Raw genomic sequence first — 27,878 nt, 5'->3', positions numbered from 1 at the left:
CTTTGTTTTTCTATCAGATGAAAGAAAATTAAGTTCCAGTTTTACATAAGTACACTATTGATATTAAAGCTTAATTTAAAAACCTTTATAATAGCAATTCAATTTTAAGCCAACTTGATTACACAAGGTAAAATTCTCTCTCTCTTTTTCTCTCTTCTCAACTTTCTATTTAATTTGTCCTTTATTTTCCTTTTTCCCATTTTGAAATAACCAGTTTTATTTTGGGACTACTTTCTTTTCCCTTAACAAAATTGCATCTTCATACCAGACCTCATAGCTTTTCTTACCCAAAAACACATTCTACTTTCCCTGCATACAGAGTTGTTTCCCTTATTATTTCTAATAGCTTTAACCAAACATTATTTAGAACTCTTAATCCTTGGAAACCTTAATTTCTAGTGAAAACTAAGAAGTAAGCATTTGTGAACTGCCTGTTATACCAGTATTCTTTAGATTGGCAAATTTATTCATACATTTTATAATTTCTAGAAGCATATGCTTTCTCATAGTACAGTCTTTTAACGTGGCATGAGACATGTTTACTACAGGCCCAATTTTATCTTTAGTTTCTCTGTAATAGGAAGCCAACAGTAGACAGACCTATATTCAGCAACTAATGTTTCAATATTTTACCTTATCTGGAAATGATCTAGATATTTAATAAATATTCATCATATAACTTAACTCAGTAAAACTCTAAGGCTTCAAGCTACCAAAAAGATTTGGGAAACTGTTTAAGTAGATATACCATAACACATAATTACTGCTGAAAAGTTCACCTAAAAACTCATATCCCTCTTACATCTATCTAAATCACTTGCTTCCAACAATTATGTTTAGATTACCCATAAAAACTTCATGAGACATTAGAGAAAGTCAACCAACATCCCAAACTATTTTTCTTGCCAACACATTTTGTAACTGAGATAACATGAACTTATTTGATTAACAAACCCAAGTAAAATAAAAGTTGTATATCTGCATTATATTCAGTGTTGTTAACTCTAAAGACATGTCTATTTTAATTAAACCAGCAAACTTTTTTTTTTTTTTTTTGTGAGGGAGATCAGCCCTGAGGTAACATCCGATGCTGATCCTCCTCTTTTTGCTGAGGAAGATTGGCCTTGGGCTAATATCCGTGCCCATCTTCCTCTACTTTGTATGGGATGCCACCACAGCATGGCTTGACAAGCAGTGCATCGGTGTGTGCCCGGGATCCGAACCCGCGAACCCCGGGCTGCTGAAGCGGAGCATGTGCACTTAACCACTTGCGCCACTGGCCGGCCCCAAACCAGCAAACTTAAATCAGCTTTAATATTGAATATTTTTACAGATCACATGAAGCTGAAAAGCATTGGGGTTAGTTTATATTTCTGAGACTTTAGGAATACTTAATTCATATAAGCACTTAATTTTCCTTAAGCCAATTAAATAGAGCTCTTTTACAAATTAATTTTAGTGATAGTATCTGGAGGTGGAAAAATATCACACATCTATAACATACATATATAGAGACACATAAACATACAGACAGATGCAGAGACCTTATAGCTATTGTTTTAAAGTTTTAGCCATGAGTTAGGTACAATAACACAAAACTCACTAGTTAATAAAAGAGCAGTTGGATCCAAATTTTGTTTTGGCAGTTGGAATAAGTTCACCTGCTTAGATGGCTGAAGCTTTTTACTGATATTTGTGGAGAAGATTTTTCATTTGCCCAATTTCCAAATACCTCCCCCCTCCCTTTTTTTTTCCTTTTGATGAGAAACCGCTGCCTAAAGTTTGCATTCAGAGAATGGCTCTTCAGTCCTAGAGAACATGGGGGCTAGAAAATCTACATCATAAAGGCCCAGATAAAATATCCAAGTTTTCTCTAAGATGAAGCTTTTGGGGCATATTTGCCTGTTATCAGAGGGGAAGGGCAATTATTATTTAAATTTTTCTTTCTTTCTGTCAAGTACGGGACAATTGTACTTCCAATGTCCTGATATTTTACAATATCTACAAGCATTTTGAGATGAATAGGCAAAGTTTTGGGATTGGTAAGGGTAGGTGGGTTTTGAATTGCTTCTAGAGCTGCAAGTTTGGTTTTCCAAAGATTTGCAAGACAAAGACAGTTGTTTCCAATTCCCCAGAGAACTGGATTGCCCCCTAAATGTCAAGGGGCTGGCCTCCCCATCCAACTAAATTTGCTTCTTTATATTAGGGAGATTTCTAAGTAAGATGGAGATCAAAAGATTTTTACAGGGCCAGCCTTGGTGGCCTAGTGATTAAGTTTGGCATGCTCTACTTTGGCAGCCTGGATTTGGTTCCTGGGCACAGACTTATAACACTTGTCTGTCAGTGGCCATGCTGTGGCAGCAGCTCACATACAAAAAGAGGAAGATTGGCAACAGATGGTAGCTCAAGGCGAATCGTCCTCAGCAAAAAAAAAAAAAAGATTTTTGCATACTAGAGTTTCAGGGTTTAATGTAGTATGCCTTTAAAAAGCCTAAAGTGTTTAACAAAGGTCTTCTTTATGAGTGCACAATTCAACCTTGGATTAATTTACTTGAGGGGGAAAGCCTCTACTATTGTTCCTATCATCCCCTGAATATCAGCCTCCAATTGAGCCATTTCCTGGTCATTTGTAGGAGGGCCTGGGAGAAACTCTGGCCATCTGTTTCCTCTGTGAGGGGTGTTTTCCCCAGCGGACAACCTGGCTTATCTGATAACTACGTATAATTATGTGTGAGAAGAACACCCCTTAACAGCTAATCTAGGTCCCTGTGAGTAGGGTTGTGAATGGTCATGAATCTTGCCAATTCCTCTCTGAATTTGGTAGGCTCTTCTGAAAGTGGAGGTAAAAGGGCTTTTTTTGTGTGTGTGAGGGGATCAGCCCTGTGCTAACATCTGCCAATCCTCCTCTTTTTTTTTGCTGAGGAAGACTGGCCCTGAGCTAACATCCGTGCCCATCTTCCTCCACTTTATATGGGACGCCGCCACAGCATGGCTTGCCAAGCAGTGCGTCGGTGTGCACCCGGGATCCGAACCCGCAAACCCTGGGCCGCCGCAGCGGAGCGCGCGCACTTAACCGCTTGCGCCACCGGGCCAGCCCCTAAAAAGGGCTTTATAATTTAGTAGATCTGCTGCTGTCCAGGGGATATGAATTCTTTGCAGTGGGGCGTCCACGATACATTAGCAAAGGACATTGCATAGTAAGGCCTGAAGCTGGCAAAGCCTGGTTACAGAGCCCTGGTAAGTAGGAGGGGTCATAAGGGACAGCAGGTCCCTATAGCCTGTTTCCGTGCTTCTGCTGAATTCGCTTCCTGGCTTTCAGCATTTACACAAGTCACCTGTGTACCCTGGGCCTGGAGATCAGGCTGGAGTGCTCTCTGTAAATCTTGTGAAGAAAGGGAAGTCAAAACAGGCAGCTGGGTGTTTAAGGGATTTTCTGGGGAAGGTGGAGGAGTTTTGGGATTTAAGGGAATTTTCTTTCTTTTTTTTTTTTTTTTTATGAGGAAGATCAGCCCAGAGCTAACATCCGTGCTAATCCTCCTCTTTTTGCTGAGGTTTTGAGCTAACATCTATTGCCAATCCTCCTCCTTTTTTTTTTTCCCCCCAAAGCCCCAGTAGATAGTTGTATGTCATAGTTGCACATCCTTTTAGTTGCTGTATGTGGGACGCGGCCTCAGCATGGCTGGAGAAGCAGTGCGTCGGTGCGCGTCCGGGATCCGAACCTGGGCCGCCAGTAGCGGAGCGTGCGAACTTAAGCGCTAAGCCACCGGGCCGGCCCTTAAGGGAATTTTGTGAGGCAGTAGGGCTGGTTTTTGAAAGAAGGGGTTTAGACCAGGCACCCAGAGATCCGAAAGATCTCCGGAAGGGTCAGGGACAGGGTAAAGTGGATTAAGGGGTGTTTAAGAGGGTGGAAAAGGGGAATTTATATTAGATGTGGCTCTAATTTTTGTTCTAAGTCTAGTTTCTGTTCTTCCATCTTATTAGGGGAGTCCCTAAGGCTAGCCGTTGTACTCCTTAGTATCCACTTTTCAACTTGGTCTTTCCATAGTTACCAATAAGACAGTTGTTTATGATGAGAGCTCTCTAAAAAAATTCTTTTTCTTTTACATATCGCCAATTCAAATGATCCATCATCTGCTATTGATGAGTAGGATCTTATATTAATTTCAATAGTGACTCAAACCAATAAGCCTTTTTGTGGCTTAACCATGGAAGCAAGAGGCATCCCCAAAAGAGAATGGAAAAGATACAGGCCTCACAAGATCCAGAAAGTTCACTCCCAGAATTAGTCTAAGAAAACAAAGAACTTCGTTGTCACAGGCAGTAAGCCAGTATTGATGAGACAACAAAGGTCAAGATGACAAAGGCCCCTTATGGACTGGCACCATGTGACAAATTCCTCTGAAAGCTGGCACAGTTAGACAAAGGGAATGCTGCTTATTGGATCCACAACCTGTTCGGCTGTCCACCAGATGCACGCTGCTACATGTGTCCTCTGGTTGGCGGAGACCAGAGAGAATTTTCTCACGGGACATAAAGTCGAGCTCTCAAGACCTAGAACAATTCGAGAGGAAAACCTCATCCATTTTTTTTTGTTTGTTTGTTTCATGTGCACGTTAACTGCTTTAGCTAAGCCTTAGGTCTCTCGGAGCCAAGTTAATACTTAAGAGGGATGTGCCACTGGGTTGGGGCTCATATGTTGGGGTACAGTGCACCTCGTTGTGTGGAAATTTTCTTGAGATTGGTAGGTGACCTAGTGTCAGTCTAACCCATTCCATGACCAACTTATCCTAGCACGGCAGTCTTAGAGTTAGATGACAAGTGCCCTAACAGCTTTTGTCCTGGACCCATGCCCACCAGTTTTGTGGCTTTTGGCTTCTGGGATTCTCATTAGCAGTAGCCTTTTACCTTATGTTAACATTAACTGACGGCAAAGTTTGTCTAAACAGATGCTGGTCTGGTGAGAATGGTGAACTCACCAGGTTGTGGGGCCAGCTCGAATAACAGGCTTATTGGACGCCAGTTGCAAGCCCAGGTTGTTTCCCGTGCATCTGCCCAACTGGCTACAGACCTACGCCTGTGGTATACCCTATGGTTTTCCTTCTTATGACAAAGGACACAAAAGACAGAGACAAAGGAAAACAGAGAAAAAGGATCAATAGAAACCAAGAGTACCTGCAACAGATCTTTACCAGAGTCGCTATATCCAAAGAAGTAGTTCACTCAAATATTTTCTCCTAATCTGAATTTAGAAAAACAAAAGGACTCTCACCACTCTCAGTTCTACCAGGACCTGCAAGCAGAGATCTGGGAGATGGATGTGCTAAGAATTCTTACTTTCTGCTGACTTTTGTCCAAGGTCCAGGATCTCTCAGCTGCAGCAACCCTCGAGTGAGCTGTGTCCAGCTAGTGAAGGTCCCTTTGTGGTGGTCAATGGAAGGGGTGCGAAAAACTTCCCTCTTCCCTTCTAAGTTCTTTGGCTGGTCTAATAGTTAAATTAATATAAGACAGATTAGTAGGAGAAAGACAAACAAATTTCATATGTACAGGAGCCCCATGAAAATATGAGACCCAAAAGGCAGCCAGGTAATTAAGGCTTATATACCATCCTGAGCTAAGGAAAGGGGTAGGGGTCTGGGGATACAAAGGGAAGGACGGCCATTCACAGGAAGGCACAGGAGATGTTTGGAAAGCAAAGGTTGCCCTGTATGCAGATAAGTTTCTTAGGTAAAAAGGTATCTCCTGTAATAGCTCTCTTCCTGGTACAGGCCCCCTTTCCAATGTAACTTTAGGCAGCTGAAGGGGAGGTAAAGAGCTTTTCTTTTTCCTTTTTTTTTTTTGTGAGGAAGATCAGCCCTGAGCTAACATCCGTGCCGATATTCCTCCACTTTATGTGGGACCCCGCCACAACATGGCCTGACAAGCGGTGCACTGGTGCACGCCCGGGATCCAAACCTGGGCCACCAGCAGCGGAGTGCACGCACTTAACCGCTATGCCACAGGGCCAGCCCCAAAAGAGCTTTTCATGATTCTGCTGGGTTTTGATTGCCTATAGCTCAAAATAATGCCAAGGAGACATATTTTGGGGTAGCAAAATCTGCTCCCCTTCAATAATAATGCTGTCCCTCGTTTACTTAGGTGGTGATACTGACTTTTCAGACTTTTAATTGGTTTTCCAGTGATAGTATTTGTGGTTGGTGGGATTGGAGCTGAGAGATATTAGCTTAGTAACTGGCCGGTATTGGAGGAGAGCATGGCCTGGAGAAGAGGAGACTCTTAAACCTCTGATTAAGTGGTGCTGTCAGCCAGCCTGGCTTGGGCTCCAGCCCAGGGGTTGCCATACTTTTGCTGTAAAGGCCAGATAGTAAATATTTTAGGCTGTTCAGGTGATATGGTCTCTGTAGCAACCACTGGTAGAGTGCCAGCAGCCATAGACAATATGCAAACAAATGGGTGTGGCTGTGAGCCAATACAATTTAATGGATTAGCACTGAACTTTGGAATTCATACAGCTTTCACACATCACAAAGTATTATTGTTCTTTTGATTTTTTTCCAAACTATTTAAAAATGTAAAAACCATTCTTCTCTCACAGGCCATGTGAAGACAGGTGGAGCAGATCCGGCCAGTGGCCTGTGTTTGCTGACCTCTATTCTGCACTTTTCTTTTTCTTTTTTTAATAATTTTATTTATTTATTTTTTTCCCCCAAAGTCCCAGTAGATAGTTGTATGTCATAGCTGTACATCCTTCTAGTTGCTGTATGTGGGACACGCCCTCAGCATGGCTGGAGAAGCGGTGCACCTAGGATCCGAACCTGGGCTGCCAGCAGCGGAGCGCGCGCACTTAACCGCTAAGCCACAGGGCCAGCCCCTGTTCTGCACTGTTCAATTCCTCATCATTTCATCTTTTATTTTGTAAAGCCAGTTCCAATTCAGTTGAACCAAGAGAAAACTCTAAGATTCCTAATTGAAAAGTTGTTTGTTCTGTTTCTTGGGGTGTATATATTTTAGGCCTTATTTTTTAGGTGTATCATTAAAGGTTTTGGTCACTTTTAAAATCCTTTCAGGCATCAGGGCGTACATGGGAAAATTGTGGGTAGGGTTTTGTTTTTTTTCCTTCTTTTGGGCCAGATTAAAGGTGTTCCTGTTATCCTACTACTTTGCTTAATTAAAAGCTAATATTTCGGGCTGGCCCGGTGGCTTAGCGGTTAGGTGCGCGCGCTCCGCTGCTGGCAGCCCGGGTTCGGATCCTGGGCGGGTACCGACGCACTGCTTCTCTGGCCATCCTGAGGCCGCATCCCACATACAGCACCTAGAAGGATGTGCAACTATGACATACAACTATCTACTGGAGCTTTGGGGAAGAAAAAAAAGGAGGAGGATCGGCAATAGATGTTAGCTCAGAGCCGGTCTTCCTCAGCAAAAAGAGGAGGATTGGCATGGATGTTAGCTCAGGGCTGATCTCCCTCACAAAAAAAAAAAAATAAAAAAAATAAATGAAAGCTAATATTTCTTAATATTATTGGTGCCTGATTAGATTGAACTTTTAGATATCAGTCTGTAAGATTTTTGAACCAAAAAACCCAAAATAATTTATTACTATTAGCAGCCTTATTATAGAAAAGACAAATGTACTGAATTCTTATGTATCTAAGACTTAAAAAGAGTACACACAAATCCTTCCTCAGTAGCAGTGAATTTATTTATTTATTTTTGTGAGGAAGATCAGCCCTGAGCTAACATCCATGCCAATCCTCCTCTTTTTGCTGAGGAAGACCGGCCCTGAGCTAACATCTATTGCCAGTCCTCCTCCTTTTTTTCCCTTTTTCTCCCCAAAGCCCCAGTAGATAGTTGTATGTCATAGTTGCACATCCTTCTAGTTGCTGTATGTGGGACGCCGCCTCAGCATGGCCGGACAAGTGGTGCGTCGGTGGGAGCCCGGATCCGAACCCCGGGCTGCCAGTAGCATAGCACGTGCACTTACCACTAAGCTACGGGCCAGCCCCAGCAGTGACTTTATTTTTATAACTAACATACATTTAAGCTGAGTTAACTTAAATATGCAGAACTGGTTGTACTGCTTTGGCAGCAAGTAGGGATCTTAGGGTATCTTGTGACTGACTCCCTCTTCTCAAATTATTGCTAGCAAATTTCTTCAGGAAAATCAGATTGAGTCGTGTCATGTTGCTCTCCTAGGGAGTACTGAATTTTTCATCTTGTGACTTAAGCCACCTGTTTCCCTTTCTTAAATCACAAGATTTTCAAATGTGCCATTCCTGTATAGAGAGACCAAGTTAAGAGGATTGAGTCCAGTCTTATTTTTGTATATATTTTGGTCAGTGAGATGAGTTCTGAGTTTCAAAATTTTTTCAGACAGGAAAGAATTATTGCTCCTTCTTTCAGTGAGTAAACTATGTCAACTTGCAGGTTCACAGTGCCTGTTAGCTCATGTCAATAACAACATTGGGTATTGGCTATAGTCCTTAGATGTTCAGGATCCCAAGATTAAAATGTCCCTAACCATGTATTAGGCATAAGGTGTGTGGAGAACCAGCTTTATCCTTTTGCCATGAACAATGTATCGTCCTGACTGGGATGAATTGACTGATGGGTCAAGATAGTTTGTGCCCAGTGGGCATCCTTTTATGACACTGTTTTGTGGTCTTCTTTCATCACACTAGGTTGTGAGCTTCGTGAGGACAAGCTGTGCATTACACTCTCAGTACCCCTCATTATTCACATGTTATGTGATCTCCGTGCTAGCCATTATGGGTGCAGAAATAAGCAACACGCGTGTTTCTTGTTCCCAGAGCCTGGAACATAATAGGCACTTGATCGATAATTGTCTTAACTGAGTATGGGAACCTTTTCTAGAGTCTCAAAAGGTAATTCTTCTGGCTGTGTTTTTCATAGACTTTTTTCTTGCCATCTGTGCCACCCTTGTAGTTTGGCTCACTTCCCATATTTGGATTCTTCTGAACATTCTATAGTAGAAAATAAAATGTTGAAATTTATTACTTCTGCGTGAAAAGCCTATGTATGTTAGACTTGTTAGACACCAGTCTTCCTAAATGAGTAGAAATGGTACATCTTGATTCTGAACTTGTAAAAATGAACTAAAACTGGGTGAGTTTTAAAAATTTTTTAAAATATTAAAACATTAGAAGAGTAAAGAAATTGTTATCACAACCCATACCATGCCAAGAGATCTTAGTGAATTAAAAAAATAAAAAAGCTGTTATCCAAGACTAATCTTTTTTCTAACAGGGTGACAAAATGAGTAATTTAAAACTTAACATATTTACACCTCATAATAGAAAGGTAGCTTGACCTTGGGAAACCTTATTAGCAAGTTCTTCACTGCTTGGTTTCTTTTCTCCATCGTATGCCCAGTGCTTGGCACATATTAGGTCTCAAGTAAGAATTGAGAGGATGAATATATTTTAAAAAGAAAAATAAAAATCAAGTAAACAAAGTTGTAATATGGACCCATGGATCAGGACTATTTTACTTGTTATTAGTTGGATCCAATCTCATTTCGACAGGGCCATTCTAGCCCTTGCGGAACCAGGGCTAGAACCAATATGGCATGGGCCATATTGACATCTCAGTGACCACTCCCACTCTGGGCAGAGAACAAGCTGTCTTGTCCAGCTGCAGTCCTAGTCTGAAATTGCTGTCTTTTGGTTAACTTACTCTTCTCAGTTTCTTTACTGCCATCTCTCTACCATCTGAAGATGGCCATTCTGGTACTCAAATCCGCCTAAAAATGAATCCGCTTTCTAAATAGATATGGATTTAATAAACCATCAGAAGTGATCTCTTTAACTAGGTAGCTGCCGTGTAGTCCATCTCTTAGGTAACTGAACTTCTGTCCCTGAACTCAGGCATTTCCAGTACCTGTGTCTCTGGACTTGTTTTTAACTTGCTACCAAGGTCTCTGCAATTGCTTAAACATCTTGAACTCAGTTTTGATCTGGATTCCTTTGCATTGGTCTGTTCTGGTTTGAAACTGACTTTTAGTTTTCCTAGATACCTTTGGCTAGAATAACTGAGTATAATAGATCAAAAAAAGGCCACAAATTGCTCCCATCCCTGTCTGTACAACCCTTTGCAATGTGACTCTGCTGCTCCCATACCCTGACACTGGGCCTGGCCAGGGACTTGCACTGGCCAATGAGACATTTGTAAATGTGACACAAGCAGAGGCTTGGAAAGCACCTGTGCATGGAGAACTTGCCCTCGAATGCTGTTGGGAACCCTTCCTCCATTCTCCATCCTCCATCCTGTCGATCAGCTCAGTCTAGCCAGCTAGAGACATGTGGCCCAGCTGTCAGCTAGCACTAGCCAACACTAGCACTAATTGCTAGACAGATGAGTGAAGCCATCCTAGACCCCCAGCCCCCAGCCAGCCTGCCATCTCACTGCAGCCACATGAGTGAGCCCAGCTGAGCCTAGCCAAAATTGCTAACCCCCATGATTGTGACAATAGATGGTAGATAACTGATACACTGAGCCTTGTTTGGGTTCCTGTGGTTAGATTGTTATTCTCTACTGATTCTGGGTTCTGGGGGTTTCTGGTTTTGTTTTTTACAGCTATCCTGCTACCATGGGAATTCCAGTCCTGTAGGAAGTGATGCAGGACTATCAGTCTCAATCCCTGTCTTAAAGGAACATACCATAGATAAGTTTTATTGGCACACAGCCATGCCCTTTGTTTACGTATTGTCTATGGCTGCTTACACTCTACAAGTAGTTGCACAAAGACCGTATGTCCTGTGAAACCTACAATACTTACTATTTGCCCCTACCCCCGCCCCCTGGAGAAATAGATCAGCGATGTATGAGTAATAATTAACATGCCATTTTATTTCAGGAGAAATTGAGCAGTTCTAGCTAAACTGATAGTGAATGCTTTACTGCCAGGTGAAATTTGAAATGGGGAAATTTGAACGTAGACTTTGTCAGTAAAATTCCAAGGCTGGGGAAAATATATCAGGTGGAAAAAAAAATCAATTGTATTTCTGTACTTTGACAACCCACGGTTAGAAAACACAGTGAAAAATTTGCTACAATTATCAAAAAATGTATGCAATCTAGGCGTAAATATAAGAAAAATGTATAAGACATTCACAGAGAAATTTTTTCAATTTTGTTGAAAGGCTAGAAAGAAGACTTAAATGGAGAGACATACCCTATTCTGGGGCAGGAGCCTGTCTTTAGTGGTTTAATTGAAGCTCCCCTAGAAGTAGGGTGCAGGGAAGCAGGCTGACTAAATCTAACGGGACTGAAAAGTTCGGAAGTGGTCTGAAGTCCTGTTGCCAAAAGTTTACCAGTGGGCCGTGGGTTCAGCTGGATCATTCAACCTAACTTATCTGTGTGTTCACAGAGCATGCTGTGGAGGGAGGGGGTCCGTTAGCTACCATGCTGTCCTAGCTCTCAGCTCTCTCAGCTCCTCCTCCTCTCTCGTGCCATCTGTCATGTCTGGTGTCTGTAGATTCTGACCTTTGCCAGCTCTTTTGGGAGACACTTTGACTTGCTTCTCATTGGCATTTTCCTTTCCCCATACTTAAATCTCGCGTTCTCCACTCCACTGAGTCATTAACTCACACTTTTCCATTATTTTCCATCTTCCAAAAAATTAGATTTTTTGTCCATTGTATCTTCTCCTGATCTCTTTCACCTAGTGGGCCTATATTTTAATTTTTTTTATTGAGTATAATTGACTTATAACATTATATTAGTTTCAGGTGTACAGTATAATGATTCTATATTTGTATATATTGCAAAATTATCACCACAATAAGTCTAGTTAAGAAGATTCCTTTAGTCTGGTTTTGTTGAGGTTTCTGGAGGGAGCTGAGATACATATATGTGTTTTATTTACCACATATAATTGGAAGTCCAAGGCCTAGATTATTACATGAATCAATTGGAATGATACTAGTTAAAATGATTTTCTAACTTGTTCTACAGAATCCACAAGTTGGTCCCTAAATCAGTTTATTCCTGAATCCCAGTTCCTGTGGAGTTTTGTTCTTGCTTGACTTCTACCCTCTTTTACCTTTAGGTGAATCAAATTTAAATAAAATTTAAATGCCAGTTAAAGCAACCACTTTAAAAAAAGAAAATATATTGTCTTTATCTTTTCTATCTTTAATTTTGGTAAAAAACACATAACATAAAATTTACCTTCTTTACCATTTTTAACTGTACAGTTCAATAGTGTTAAGTACATTCACACTGTTGTGCAACCATCACCACCATCCATCTCCAGAACTTTTTCATCTTCTCTAACTAAAACTCTGTACCCATTAAACAACAACTCCCCCATTCTCCCATCCCCTCAGCCCCTGCAACCACCATTCTACTTTCTGTCTCTATGAATTTGACTAATCTTGGTGCCTCATATAAGTGAAATCATATAGTATTTGTCTTTTTGTGACTGGCTTATTTCACTTTGCATAATGTTCTTAAGATTCATCCATGTTGTAGTATGTGACAGGATTTCCTTCATTTTTAAGGCTGAATAATATTCCTTTGTATGTATGGGCCACATTTTGTTTCTCCATCATCCACTGATGGACATTTGAGTGCTTCTACCTCTTGGCTCTTGTGAATAATGCTCCTATGAACATGGATGTGCAAATATCTCGTTGAGTCCCTGCTTTCATTTCTTTTGGATATATACCTGGAAGTGGGATTGCTGGATCATATGGTAATTCTATTTATAATTTTTTGAGGAAGTACTGTATCGTATCGTTTTCCATAGCAGCTGCACCAAATTTACAATCCCACCAATAGTGCACAGCGGTTCCACTTTCTCTGTTGTCTTTATCTTTTTAAATTAATAAGCGCTCCTTTTGAATAAAACTTCAAAAATAGAAACATAAAAAAAATCACCCATATCCTACCATACACTGATAATTGTTTTTTTTTTTTTTTTTTTTTTTGGTGAGGAAGATCAGCCCTGTGCTAACATCCATGCTAATCCTCCTCATTTTGCTGAGGAAGACCGGCCCTGAGCTAACATCCATTGCCAATCCTCCTCCTTTTTTTTCCCCAAAGCCCCAGTAGATAGTTGTATGTCATAGTTGCACATCCTTCTGGTTGCTGTATGTGGGACGTGGCCTCAGCATGGCCGGAGAAGCGGTGCGTTGGTGCGCGCCCGGTATCTGAACCTGGGTCGCCAGTAGCAGAGCACGCACACTTAACCGCTAAGCCACGGGGCCAGCCCTGATAATTGTTAACATTTCCTTTTTTCCAGTTTTAAATCAAAATTTAACTTCACTGAATTTAGGGTGCAAGTTTTTTGAATCCTAGTGCTAGGCTGACCTCTACAGGTAAAACTGGTATGCCACAGCCACTTTCCAATGCACTTTAAACTAAACGCGTTCTTAGAACTGTTAATTAGTGTAGTGCTGCAACGTTCTGGCATGTGTGAGGCTGCTGAAAAGCTGGTTGAGAGTCCCAACTCCCAACTGGTTGAAAGTGTTTTCCAGGTATTTATCTATGTCTTCTGTAAAGCTTGAGGCAGAAGTTCTTCCAAAATACTTAAAGAAAAGTATTGCAACTAGTGTAACTGGGACAAAACATTGCCAAATGGCTGGGTTTGGTTTGTGGCATATAGGTTTGTTGAACTTGAAGAGAACACGAGGGATCTGCCTGCCTATGTCTGGAAGCCGCTCCAAACCTTTCATCTGGTTTTCCCTCGGGATACCTACACTGCAGGGTCCTGGAGTTTTAGCCGTCCAGTGGGTTAATGTGTACCACATCTCTCCTCTCCACCTGCGTCCTGCCCAGGGGGCAAAGGGCCTTGAGGCCAAATCGCTTGTGTAGATTCTTCATCCTGCATTTAGTCTGCAGGAGGCCATCGGTTGTGGATATTCCAGCTACAGTTTTCTGTCTCCATGTGGCCTCTTTCTCCTTCCCTGCTGCTTCGTTCAGTTGATCCCTGGGAAGGTTACAAAACAGGCGCTCAGCTAAGGAACTAGAGGCTCTCTTGTACACCCATTTATTCATCTAATCTGACTCAGTACATTTGGAAGAAAGTCTGAAGGTTAGCTTTGGCCTACCAAAGCTTAAAGCGGGTGCTTTTGAGCCCATTAGCTCCTCAGACATAATTTCTTAAAGGACAAATGCGTAATCGTTATGTCCTCAGGCTTTAGCATTTAAAAACCCCATCTGAGTTCAGTAGACAATGCTTGTGTGAAGTTGGTGGGTAAAGGAACTTTAACTTTTTTTTTATTTAAAAAAATGACAAGAAGCAAGTATGTCAGGATTGGTTGTTGTTAATTCTCAACAGTGGAAATATGGGGATGTTTATTATTCTTTCTATGTTTTTTATTTCTCAAAATAAGTTAAGAAAAGAAAATAGTTCTAGAAAAGGAACCAGGGGCACTATGTTAAATTTCTTACTTGTTCTTCTGTGACAGCAAATACTTTTAATTGAACCGAAGTGATTTTTTGTTTGGTAGCTACAAACAGCTGTTCAGAGATACAAACATTTTTATTCTGGTTATATTTATGGTCAATGTAGTTAACTCTGACCAATGGTATTGATTCCTTGGCTCAGCTGTTGCTGCAGATCTAGTTTATATAAATCGTATATAGTTCAAAACCAAGCAGTTTAGATGTGTTGTAATTTCCTTCAACTCATCTAATAGGGCCCATCTAATCTCTGAACAGACTAGGTGCGAGGCCCTTTCAGGTTATAAAGGATAGAGGTACTCAGATTACACTTGTCGACGAGGATTTACTGTGAGACTTGCGAGGGAGTGAGGAACACAGGAAGCCATTTCTGCAGCTGTATCGCTGTTGCAGAAATAGGACGTTGTTCAGGGGACACACAAGCCTCTGATAGTCGGACAACCGCTCTGGTAACTTGCAACAGTTCTCAGGGTGGTGGTTTCATAGCAGGTGCTTGGCTAAGGTTCTGCCTTTCTAAGGTCCACCACAGTGGTGACTCTACCACTGGCTGTACATCTGTTGCTTCTCCTGCCCTTGACTGAGCCACTTTGTGGGTCTCCATTGGAGACTGCCCAAGGGGGATGAGCTAATTCACTGGCCACGTACCATTTAGCACAGGCTGCTGTTGGGCTGAACTCCAGAGCCAGGCAGTAGGTCAGCCTGTGCACATCTGCCTTTGGTTCAGCTTCCCATCTGGGGTCCGGTCCATGGAAGCCACAGTATTTGGCTCACATGGGACCCAGCCTGGCACACCTGTTAGTAATGAAATCCTGACAGGAGATAGTGGGATTGCCAGGTCCATGGGGCTCCCTGAAGGGAAAGTGGGAGCCCTGTAGTCTAAGTTCCAGATCAGCAGGCTGGGACTGGGGTGTTCGCAGCGTTTGTGAGGAGGAAATGGATGCAAGGTCCTCTCTTTCTGTTCTGTTCAGTATATTGGGTACCTTGAATCTTCAGATTTTAAGCCAGTAAATTGTGCCAATTAATCTTGTAAATAAATGCCCCCAGACAGCATTTTTTTTTTTTTTTTAATGAGAGAGCATTGTGGTTTAGTATGAAGCATAAGGAAGAGGAAGCAATTCCTATTAAACATGTTTAAGAGGAAGAGTCAGAAGACTGGCTTCAGCCCCATTGTGCTGGATTCCAGCAGCTTTACATCCTTGGGTGAGTCTGTAACCACTTTGGGCCTTGATTTCTATATTACCAAAATGAACATGCTGGACTAAATAAAAAAGAAACATTCTTTGTGTTTTGGTGCATTACATTTAAGGATCTCTAGTTGCTTTTAAGGCTAAGTTTATTAGATTCAGGTATTATTTATATATCTTTTTTTCTCCCCAAATGGGCAAAACTGGGAAATAAAAAGTAGACCTTAGCAGTGATAACCCTGAAAATCAGTAATGTTTTTCTTTTCTGTGCCTAGAAACAAGAGCCATGATGTAATCAGTTAGTGATTGTGTGTTATGAATTTATCAGTATAGTAGAGCTCATATTCACATTGAATAGCTATCATCATCACTAAAATGAAGATGGTGACTATTTCCCTTTTTTCATGAAATATAAAATACATGTAGTGTCTAGAAATGTTAGACTTTACAGAAACAGTCTAGAGTTAGTTTCTGGCAATAGGGCAAAGTAAGTACCCTGAAAATCCTGTCCACTTCAAATACTTAAAAATATTGAGTAAATGTATATAGTTTAGAGTTTCTTTATAATGCATAGCTGAGCTGGCAAGAAAGTTATATAAGTTCTCAGAGAACAGATTTGGGAGCACAAGTCCCAAGAGATATGTGAAAACTACAGATGCTCTAAGAGTGTTTGCAGTCTTGCTAATCTGGAGCTTTGGTTCTAATTGCCAAGCTTAGTCTGTGCAAGATGGGGGATCAAATCGGAGATCCCTGAAGGAAGCTGGTATTCAAAGGGCTACATTGTTGGTGAAAAGGAGAACTAGGAAAAAATTAACTAACCCATTTGTGGAGGCTCCTCTCTCTTGGCCTTGACTCTGGGTGGAGGGGAGAAAGAGTTTCTCTGAGAATTTCTTTCTTTCTTTCTTTCTTTTTTTGTGAGGAAGATCAGCCCTGAGCTGACATCCCTGGCCAATCTTCCTGTTTTTGCTGAGGAAGATTGGCCCTGGGCTAACATCCATGCCCATCTTCCTCTACTTTATATGAGATGCTGCCACAGCATGGCTTGATAAGTGGTGCATCGGTCCGTGCCTGGGATCTGAACCTGTGAACCCTGGGCTGCCAAAGCAGAGTGCACCAACTTAACCACTATGCCACTGGGCCAGCCCCTAAAAGTTTTTTTTTAACGATGTGGTAGGCAGAAAAGTGGCTCCCCTAAAATGTCCATGTCCTAATCCCTGGAACCTGTGAATTTGTTACCTTAGATGGCAAAAGGGACTTTGCAGATGTGATTAAGGATATAAAAATGGGAAAATGATCCGAATTGGTCCAATGTAATCACAGAGGTCCTTATAAGAGAAAGAGAGAGGCAGGAGAATCAAAGAAGGAGATGTGATGACAGAAGCAGAGGTCAGAGTGATGAGATTGCTGGCTGTGAAGATGGAAGAGGACCATGAAGCCAAGGAAAGCCGGTGGCCTCTAGAAGCTAGAAAAGGCAAGGAACAGATTTGCCTTTAGAGCCTCCAGAAGGAGCGCAGCCCTGCTGACCCTTTGATGTTAGTCTGGTTGAGATTTCTGACCTCCAGAACTGTAAGATAATAAATTCGTATTGTTTAAGCCACTCAGTTTGTGGTAATTTATTACAGAAGCAATAAGAAACAAATACAACAGCTTTATTGTGATATAATTTGTATACCATACCATTGACTCATTTAAAGTGTGCAGTTCAATGGTTTTTAGCATACTTACAGAGTTGTGTAACTCTAAACATTTTTGAAAGATAGATCAAAAACATGTTGTGAAATGAAAAAGAAATGCTCTTTGCATCAGTGGTGCCCTCCTCACTGTGGTCACCGGAGTAAGGGTTGCAGGCTGTGTCCGGGAGGTCTGTGCATCTTGCTGATGCAGGACCACAGCACCTCTAGGACTAGGAAAATTCTGCTTTCCATTTTTATCTTAGTAGTGTAACCTTTCCTTCAGACCCTTTTCGTTGTATTTCCCTCGATGATGTATAAAATCTCTATTTGCTGGCACTTTCTTCAATCAGTTCTTTCTTGATTTTAGCTCTCAAACTTATAAATCTTAAATTTCTGATCTGTTGCTAAGACACCATACAACACTCTATACAACTGATATAAACTTCTTGATGAACTGGCTAAGAAACAGACTTTATTTTGTATATAGTAAATAACTAACTTTATAAACCTCTCCTTGAATTCAAGGAGTCTGTTCTAGGTAAACATTTTTGTAAAAGGCCTGCTCGTGGGGTGGGGGGTCAGGGGTGTTCAGTTCCCAGCAGGGACTTGTTCTGTGTGTGATGAGGTCTGAGGAGGCACTTCTGTGTGTTTGTCCTTATGATCCTCCAAAATAAAGTAGCTGTTTTCTGGCCCTATTTTAAGGTTTTTTTTTTTTTTTTTTACCTGATATATTACAAATCTTCCAGATTATTTATAAAAATCTCCCAGATTCTCCCTCCCTTTAAAAAAAATGTAAGCCCAGGTCTCATGTGTGATGATGGCCTGTAATGGCTTTTTTATCCTCGCTGTCCCTTAAGCAGGAGAGGCTTTGCGTCTGCCTGATCATTTATGGACTCATTATCTTTGCATGAAGCTTCTTTTCGTTAAAAATAGTAAAGAAATCTGTTTGTATTTCAGCATATCTTTGTATTTTTTTTATAGTAACAGCAGCAAGAAAGTTTCTCTTCCTCAATTTGTAGCTAAAACAACATACAAAATGGCATAGCTTTAAGAAAGAGAAATATCAGAAATCAAACAAAAGAGCAGCCCCGACCTCTAGAGTAGACCTGGCCTTCGCTGCCGGGCCACAGCATTCTCCTGTTGGACACGAGCAGTCTCAGGAACACCAGCCTCAGACAAGGTCCCTCTCAGACCGTGACAAAATGAGACAAAGCTAGACTGCAGCATAAATTTGTCTGAGCATAGACTAAAACACTGTCACTGTGCAACCCATAAAGACGAACACCCCTCTCTTGGCTAAAGTGAATGACTGCTACTTCTTTGCCCATTACAGCTTAATGTTCAGTCTGGTCTCCCCTCTGTATATTTATATTTATTGAAATACCCGATCTTTATATTGCTCTTGCCTTCTGACAGCATCCAATCTAGTGAACTTAGACCCTCCTCCAAATCACCCCACCAAAGCTCAAGTCCCACGGTCATAGGTTCTCTCTGACGCCCTCTTACTGCCGCCGCAGGTCCCCCTGCTGTGTGTTCTCCCTCCCTGCAGTGAGTAACAAACCCAGCATTCCACTGTGGGTATCTTCTTTGGCTGAAGGACACTGACAGCTTAAAGATAAAGACTGTGAAGTAGGGGCCGGCCCACTGGGGTAGCGGTTAAGTTCAGCATGCTTCGCTTTGGTGGCTTGGCTTTGCAGTCTCTGATTCCAGGCGCGGACCCACCCCACTCGTCAGCCACGCTGGGACAGCGTCCCACATACAAGATAGAGGAAGACTGGCACAGATGTCAGCTCAGAGTTAATCTTCCTCAAGCGAAAAAAAGAGGAAGATTGGCAGCAGATGTTAGCTTACAGCCAAAGTTCTTCACGAAAAACAAACAAAAAAACTGTGATGTAAAATGATGTAAAAATTATTTGACTCACTGGCAAAAAAATCACAGAGTTTTTTGGAAAGCATTGATGTTGCTCCTTGGGCATCTGTGTGTTTGTATATGTACTCTGCCTTGCTTATTTAATATGTCATGAATTAGAAGCAGGACTGACCACATAATTTGTGAGGCTGAGTGCAAATGAAAATGTAGGGCTCTTGCTCAATATTCATTAAGAATTTTAAGACAGTGGCAGCAAAGCATTAAACCTAGCACAGGGCCCTTCTGAGCACGGGCTCATGCCTTCTTTCCGCCCTTCTCCTTGGGGACTGACTGAAGGATGAGGATGAAGAACCACTGCTTTCCATTTTTTCCCCCCATGGGCCTTGTTTTATCATTTAAAAAAAATTAAAAATTTTAATTTTGGTAAAATATACATAACATAAAATTTAGTATCTTAATAATTTTTAATTGTACAGTTCTGTGGTATTAAGTACATTCACATTGTTTTACAACCTTCCATCTTCATAACACTTTTCATTTTGCAAAACTGAAACTCTGTCCCCATTAAACAACAATTCCCCATTCTCCCCTCCCCCAACCCCTGGCAACCTCCATTCTATTTGCTGTCTCTGTGAATTTGACTGCTCTTAGGTACCTCATATAAGTGGAATCATATAGGATTTGCCTTTTTATGACTGGCTTATTTCATTTCAAAGTTCATCCATATTGTGTAGCATGTCTCAGAATTTCTTTCCTTTTTACAGCTGAACAATGTTCCGTTGTAGGTGTATGCTGCTTTTTGTTTATCCATTGATCCGTCTGTGGACATTTGGGTTGTTTCCACCTTTTGGCTGTTGTGAATAATGCTGCTATGGACCTGGGCGTACAAACATCTGTCTCAGTCCTTGCTTTCAGTTTTTTAGGGTATATACCCAGAAGTGGAATTGCTAGGTCGTGTGGTAGTTCTATTTTTAACTTTTTGAGGAACTGCCAAACTATTTGCCACGGTGGCTGCCCCTTTACATTCCCACCAACGTTCCAATTTCTCCACCTCTTGGTTTATTTTCTGTTCTCTTGATAGTAGCCATCTTAGTGGGTGTGAGGTGGTATATCATTGTGGTTTTGATTTGCATTTTCCTAATGATTATTGATGTTGACCTTTGTCTTTAAATTTGTTTTTGTGATTTTGTGTGTGTGTGTGTGAGGAAAATTAGCCCTGAGCTAACATCTGTCGCCAATCCTCCTCTTTCTGCTGAGGAAGACTGGCCCTGGGCTAACATCCATGCCCGTCTTCCTCTACTTTATATGGGATGCCACAGCATGGCCAGGCAAGCGGTGCGTCAGTGCGCGCCTGGGGTCTGAACCCGGGCCGCCTGCAGAGGAGCCTACGCACTTAACTGCTACACCACGGGCCGGCCCCTTACATTTGTTTTTGAATACTCACAGTGATCACTCTTCACTTCTTTCTAGAGAAGAGATGAAGTTGCTGGAGCAGTCAGGTTCTCTGAAAGGCTCTTTGAGTGCTGAAGAGCAGCTGTCACTCATCAGTGGTTGTTCCAGTATTCAAGAAGCAGTAGAGGGCGCCATGCACATTCAGGTGAGTTAACCTTCTACTCTAGTCTGTAAGGGCTTGAAGAGATTGCTTCCAACCTCCTTGGAAGAACAGGGGAAGATAAAAGCCAGTTGGAAAGTGTGGACATCTTGTACCCTCAAGGTCAGAAAGATGTTTTATGTGATAGGAGACATGTCCTCAAAACATCTCCTCTGTGGGCTCTCATCAGACTATTGTGATAATGTTATGTTTCAAAGGTGTTAGAATTGAGCAAAAATAGATTTTTGGTCAGCTAACACTTTTAGTTTGTTTTATCTTCCTATTGAATGAGAGATTATATTCTTGTAGCCGTATATAATTGAGTAAAAGCTTAAAGAAATCGCCTAAAAGAAATCTTTTCATTTCTTGTAGCATTTGCATTTAGCTTTTCCAGCAACTTCACTTCAAAAAGTGAACTCCTGAGGGGCACTGTTTCCACAGCTGAGTGAGCTCCAGGCAGAGCTGAGGGGTGGCCTCGGGCTGTGATGGCAGCTCAGTGCTCTCTTCGGGATCCGTCCCTCCTGGGGCTCCTGGCATACGGACAATTCCTGCCCCTATTTAGGAATGCTGAAGTAGAAAGTTGTCTTTTAAAGTGCTACACTTACTGCCATAAGATTTAAGCAAATTTACCTCAAACTAAAAGAAGCATCACCCCTGGTGGCCCTCCTTGATAGTCTCTGTTCTGAGACTTGGGCATTTCTGTTTATTCAGTGTTGCACATTTCATTTTGTTACTGTGATGATATTCTAGCTGAGAATTTGGGAGCAAACCAAAAAGGCTGAGTCTGTTTTATGTTTAGGTCAGCTGCTGCCCTGAGATTCAGGTCAAATACAGGAAATCTAAGTTCTCGTCTTTGCAGCTCTAAAATTCTCTAGTTCATTTAACAAATGTGTGTCGAATAGAACATAAGAAGAGGACTGTTTTTCAATTCCTTATCTCTTTCCAGTATTTTCATCTCTATCTCTTATTTGGTGAGGGTTGTGTAAGATTGAGGGGTCTTAGAAGGGATCAGAGGGCTCCTTTAATTAGCTTTCAAATGCCATCTGTTTAAACACTTACTGAAGTGGTGGTGGGTGCTGTCAGAGGACTTGCTTCTGAAGATCATGGAAGCTTTCCCGCATGGTCTCAGCAGAGAAGGGTCTTCACAGGGGTTTACTTTTAAGGAAGGTGTCTGCTTCTTATGCTGATCCTGCTGGAGGAGGAAATACAATTTAGATTTTGTTGCTCCTGACACTAGCAAAGACAAGTGGGATCCTCCTGCCGTGGAGGCAGTGGTTGAGAACACAGACTTTAAGTCAAGCAGACTTTGCACTGAGCAGCTGTGTCACTTGGGCAAGTTTCTTAACTTCTAAGCCCTACTTGCTTGTCTGTAAAATGGGCATAATACCCATAGCGCTGGGTGGTTGTGAAGAGAACCATCTATGCTCACATCTAAGATGACCCTAATATAAGGCAAGCCTCCATTTTCCCAGTGAGAAGATTAAAAAGAAAATCCCTTTTTTGGGTCAATTTGATATATAATATTTACATGATGGAAATGAAATATTATAATTACATGTGTGGTCTGAAATATGAATATGTCATATATTATCATAATATTTCTGCTTTCACATTTCACAGAGCACTTTTGTTCAAACTCGTACCAGGTATCTCTGACTCCAATGTCTTTGTCTTCATTGGAGTGACTTTTTGAGTCTCTTTTCTAAACAGAGTTTTCCAGAGCACATCGTCTCTGCTTTCCTCAGAGCTGTTGCTCTGCAGAGCTTTTTAATCCATATATGATGACAGCATTGGAAGTTTTCTTTCCAGCCCCAACTACTAATTTTCAAACCTTTAGTTGTTATTTTTTCTCCCTGCAGTAGTGTACCTGTAGTTCCACAACTTAACAACTTGCTGTGTTAATTTTTTTTAAATGATCTTGATAAAGCTTATTTACAAATTTTCTAGCACTAGCAAATGAAAAGTCATGCCCAAGAATAATTAATATGTCTGTGTTAAATGTCTCCTGGTTTCCATTTTAAAAAATAGATTCTATCAGATGATTTCTATAGTAGCATGATTGAATTAGTTCAGGCTAATGTTTTTTCCCCAAACGTTACATTATTTTTCGAAAAATAGAAAGCCCTCTATAATATGAGAACTTTATAATGACTTGACTATAAGGTGAGTCCTTCTTTTATGGTATAATTTTTGGGGAATATTCTAACTTATAATGCATGTAAAGTGCTTAGCACAGTACTCGGCACATAGAAATGCTTAATAAATTTATAAAATAAATCATTTTATAATGTGGCCATTTGTATACAATTTTGATAATAAATGATATGGGGCAGGGTATGTTGTTCTTTGTGTAGTAGGTACTGAAAACTGCTTTTTTTGTGTGAGGAAGATCAGCCCTGAGCTAACATCCGTGCTAATCCTCCTCTTTTTGCTGAGGAAGACAGGCTCGAGCTAACATCTATTGCCAATCCTCCCCGCTTTTTTTCCTCCCCCAAAGCCCCAGTAGATAGTTGTATGTCATAGTTGCACATCCTTCTAGTTGCTGTATGTGGGACGTGGCCTCAGCATGGCCAGAGAAGCGGTGCGTTGGTGTGCGCCCGGGATCCGAACCCGGGCCGCCAGTAGCGGAGCGCACGCACTTAACTGCTAAGCCATGGGGCCGGCCCTGAAAACTGCTGTTTAAGGTCTGTCTTTATTTTATAGATTAAATGAATGTATTTACATGACATTTACGTGTTCAGCAGCATCTATTATGCAGAACAACGCTGAGTTAGGGAGTGTGGGGAGAGAAGACTGGGAAAGATGATGGAAGCTCTACCAGGTTTAATTCCTGTAAGAGATTAGGTTCTTCAGAAATTGTTTGTACCTCTAGCACTTCAAAGAGTATGGGGAGGGGAATAGTTCTGACCCGGAGGATTTGGGAAGGTTTAATGAAGTTAGTATTTGAGCCTGCCTTGCCCTCTGACAAGTGGATTTTAGAGGACGAAGTGGGAGCAGAGGTGGGGACAGTGTCTCAGAAAGAGATGAGCAGAGGACGAGAGGTGCCTGGGCATGTGCTGTGGGCCCGTGAGTAGAACGGCCAGGCTGAGCTGCAGGGCGGTGGGAGAAGTGGGAGAAGGCTGGACGTGAAGTGGAAGCCACGTTGGGAATGCTTTGAATGCCAACCTGAACGTTACTTAGATGAAATGAGTTACTGTCCATAAAGTGCTTGGAGTAGTGTGTGGCACTTAAATAGTGCATTCCTTAAGTGTTCTCTTGAGGAACTAAAGGGTTTGGGTTTCATTCTGTATCTTGATGAGACTGCTCCAAGGAAGGTGTTTAGTAGGAGAGTGAAACTAGTCAGAAGGAAAAATGGATAAGAAAAAAAACTTAGATTTCATTTTTGTCTGTTGCTTTGATTGATTTTCTTGGGCATGTTTACACATTTCTTTGTATGACACGGGTCAATGTAATTTTCCAAATTTTGTAACTAATGCATATTAATTTCACCTTATGTTTACCAAACAAATAATAAAACCCCCAAATAAAAACCTGACTGATGTTATACCATGTGTTTGTTAAATTGTATTAGGTTTCTAACAATCCAGGGATGTTAAAAATATATTTTAAAGAATAAAGAGGGGCTGGCCCAGTGGCGTAGTGGTTAAGTTGCACGCTCTGCTGTGGTGGCCCAGGGTGCACAGGTTTGAATCCCGGGCTCGGACCTAGGCACCGCTCATCAAGCCACGTGTGGCGGTGTCCCATATACAAAATAGAGGAAGATGGGCACAGATCTTAGCTCAGGGACAATCTTCCTCAACAACAACGACAACAACAACAACGACAAAAAAGAATAAAGAATAAGGAAAGTTTAGGAAAATCCTGCTTAGGTCCATTATCCAAAAATGTTTTAATATTTTTGTGTATTTGTATTTCTTTCCATTTCTCCTGTTTATTTCTCTCCTTCTCTAACATACTTGACATTATACTATAAATAGGATTTTGTATCTTAGTTTTTATTTTAAACTTAGAACATTTCTTGTTGTGTGATTTGCCCAGGACTCTTATCAGATAGAAGACGTATAATTTTTAGACTTAAAAAAAATTATGTTTATCATGTGATGTCTAACATGAAAGAACCTTTCATCCAAGAATGACATTAGAACTGAAGATCCAGCAGGCCACGGTCATCTGTAAGGCGCCTACTCCTCACCAGGCCTCATGGTGCTTTGTCATCTTCGTGCTCATGACTTGGTGTTAGCTCAACCCTCTTGTCAACTCCTATAACTCCTTTTTCTGATTTATAAAAGGAAAAGTTCTCATTGTAGAAAAAATAATCCAGGCTATTTGGAGACATTTTTCTTATAAAAAGAAAATTATAGTTACCTTAGGGAATTGTTCAAAAGCAGGAGACAGAGCTTGTGAATTAACAAACAAAAGCACAGTGCTTGCCATGGTTCCTAAACTACAAACAATGTAATTGTAGGATTTACTGAATCCCCAAGGGTCAAAGCCCCAGAAATGTGAGTGTAATGCTCCGAGGTAGATTTGTCTTCTACCCAAACCCCAGAGGGCGGGAGCATGGGTGAGAAAGTTTCCTAATACTCTGCTGAAATGTGGGAGCGTGCAAGAAAGAAACCTGAATTTCTAGAACTCAGTGCAATTTTGAAATCAAATCTTGCCCGGCAAGAAAATCTGCCATGCTGGAAAAATAAGTTTATTCTGAAAAGCCTGTCTAAAGTGTTGACTCTTAAAGAGCATTAAGTCTCATTAGCTGTGCTACAGAGGCTTTATCTAATCTCTGGAATTTAAGACTGGAGATTGCAGTAGCTGGTTGGAGCCGTGGAAATGGTGTATAGAATTATGAAGTTTACATTGAGTTTCCTTACACAAAATCAGGACAACAGCTGAAATATTGAAGTAAAAATTATATTACCCATGTAGATGATTAGAATTTGCATCTGAACTTTGCTTTTAAATTTTAGAAAATGCTAGGGGCCGCCCCTGTGGCCTAGTGGTGAAGTTCGGCATGCTCCTCTTCGGTGGCCTGGGTTCAATTCCTGGGCACAGACCTATACCACTTGTCGGTGGCCATGCTGTGGTGGCAACCCACATACAAAATAGAGGAAGATTGGCACAGATATTAGCTCAGGGCAAATCTTACCCAGGGGAAAAAAAAATTTTAGAAAAGCTAGTCATTTTGATAAGGGCTTTCTGAATCCGTCAATAGTTATAGGAAGTAGTGTTCCTGAATACTAACACCATTTTAAAATTTATATGTTTTCTTTTTTTAAAATATTTTATTTATTGCAGTAACATTGGTTTATAACATTGTATAAATTTTAGGTGTACATCATTATACTTCTATTTCTTCATAGATTATATCATATCAAGACGTATAATTTTTAGACTTAAAAAAAATTATGTTTATCATGTGATGTCTAACATGAAAGAACCTTTCATCCAAGAATGACATTAGAACTGAAGATCCAGCAGGCCACGGTCATCTGTAAGGCGCCTACTCCTCACCAGGCCACTCAAGTACCAATTACAACCCATCGCCACACACATGTGCCGAATTATCCCTTTCACCCTCCTCGCCCCCCCCCCCCCCGTCCCCTCTGGTAACCACCAATCCAATCTCTGTCTCTATGTGTTTGTTTATTGATGTTATTATCTACTACTTAGTGAAGGAAATCATACGGTATTTGACCTTCTCCCTCTGACTTATTTCGCTTTGCATAATACCCTCAATGTCCATCCATGTTGTCACAAATGGCTGGATTTCATCGTTTCTTATGGCTGAGTAGTATTCCATTGTGTATATATACCACATCTTCTTCATCCATTCGTCCCTTGATGGGCACTTAGGTTGCTTCCAAGTCCTGGCTATTGTGTGTAACGCTGCAATGAACACAGGGGTGCATGTATCTTTACGCATTGGTGTTTTCAAGTTCTTTGGATAAATACCCAGCAGTGGAATAGCTGGATCATATGGTAGTTCTATCCTTGATTTTTTGAGGAATCTCCATACTGTTTTCCATAGTGGCTGCACCAGTTTGCACTCCCACCAGCAGTGTATGAGAGTTGCCTTCTCTCCACATCCTCTCCAACACATATTGTTTCCTATCTTGTTAATTATAGCCATTCTGACGGGCGTGAGGTGATATCTCATTGTAGTTTTGATTTGCATTTCCCTGATAGTTAATGATGTTGAACATCTTTTCATGTGTCTGTTGGCCATCTGTATATCTTCTTTGGAAAAATGTCTGTTCAGGTCTTTTGCCCATTTTTTAATTGGGTTGTTAGTGTTTTTGTTGTTGAGATGCTTGAGTTCTTTATATATTTTGGAGATTAAGCCCTGTCAGATGTATGGTTTGCAAATATCTTCTCCCAATTGTTAGGTTGTCTTTTTGTCTTGCTGATGGTTTCCTTTGCTGTGCAGAAGCTTTTTAGTTTGATGTAGTCCCATATGTTTATTTTTTCTATTGTTTCTCTTGCCCGCTCAGACATGGTGCTTGAAAATATGTTGCTAAGACCCATGTTGAAGAATGTACTGCCTATGTTTTCTTCTAGAAGTTTCATAGTTTCAGGTCTTACATTCAAGTCTTTAACCCATTTTCAGTTAATTTTTGTGTATGGTGTAAGGTAATGGTCTACTTTCATTTTTTTGCACGTGGCTATCCAGTTTTCCCAATACCATTTGTTGAAGAGACTTTCTTTTCTCCATTGTATGTTCTTGGCTCCTTTGTCAAAGATTAGCTGTCCATAGATGTGTGGGTTTATTTCTGGGCTTTCGATTCTATTCCATTGATCTGTGTATCTGTTTTTGTGCCAGTACCATGCTGTTTTGGTTACTATAGCTTTGTAGTATATTTTGAAATCAGGGAGTGTGATACCTCCAGCTTTGTTCTTTTTTCTCAGGATTCCTGTAGCTATTCGGGGTCTTTTTTGTTCCATATAAATTTTAGAATTCTTTGTTCTATTTCTATGAAAAATGTTGTTGGAACTTTGATAGGGATTGCATTGAATCTATACATTGCTTTAGGAAGTATGGACATCTTACCTATGTTAATTCTTCCAATCCAAGAGCATGGAATATCTTTCCATTTCTTTGTATCTTCTTCAATTTCTTTCAGCAGTGTTTTATAGTT

General features: G+C 41.0%; 1 protein-coding gene across 1 annotated transcript in view; it reads left to right on the top strand.

The window, feature by feature from the left end:
* CRYL1 (crystallin lambda 1) overlaps window positions 1–27,878 on the top strand; it is a 169,197-nt gene that overhangs the window by 38,533 nt on the left and 102,786 nt on the right. The window contains exon 3 of the mRNA XM_058547807.1: window positions 20,625–20,751. Coding sequence (XP_058403790.1) covers window positions 20,625–20,751 — 127 coding nt within the window. The remainder of the gene's footprint in view (window positions 1–20,624; window positions 20,752–27,878) is intronic.

The sequence above is a fragment of the Diceros bicornis genome, chromosome 9 (assembly GCF_020826845.1).
Source record: "Diceros bicornis minor isolate mBicDic1 chromosome 9, mDicBic1.mat.cur, whole genome shotgun sequence".
Taxonomy (NCBI): domain Eukaryota; kingdom Metazoa; phylum Chordata; class Mammalia; order Perissodactyla; family Rhinocerotidae; genus Diceros; species Diceros bicornis.
The sequence above is the reverse complement of the archived record's forward strand: the minus strand, read 5'-3'. Positions and strand labels throughout refer to the sequence as shown.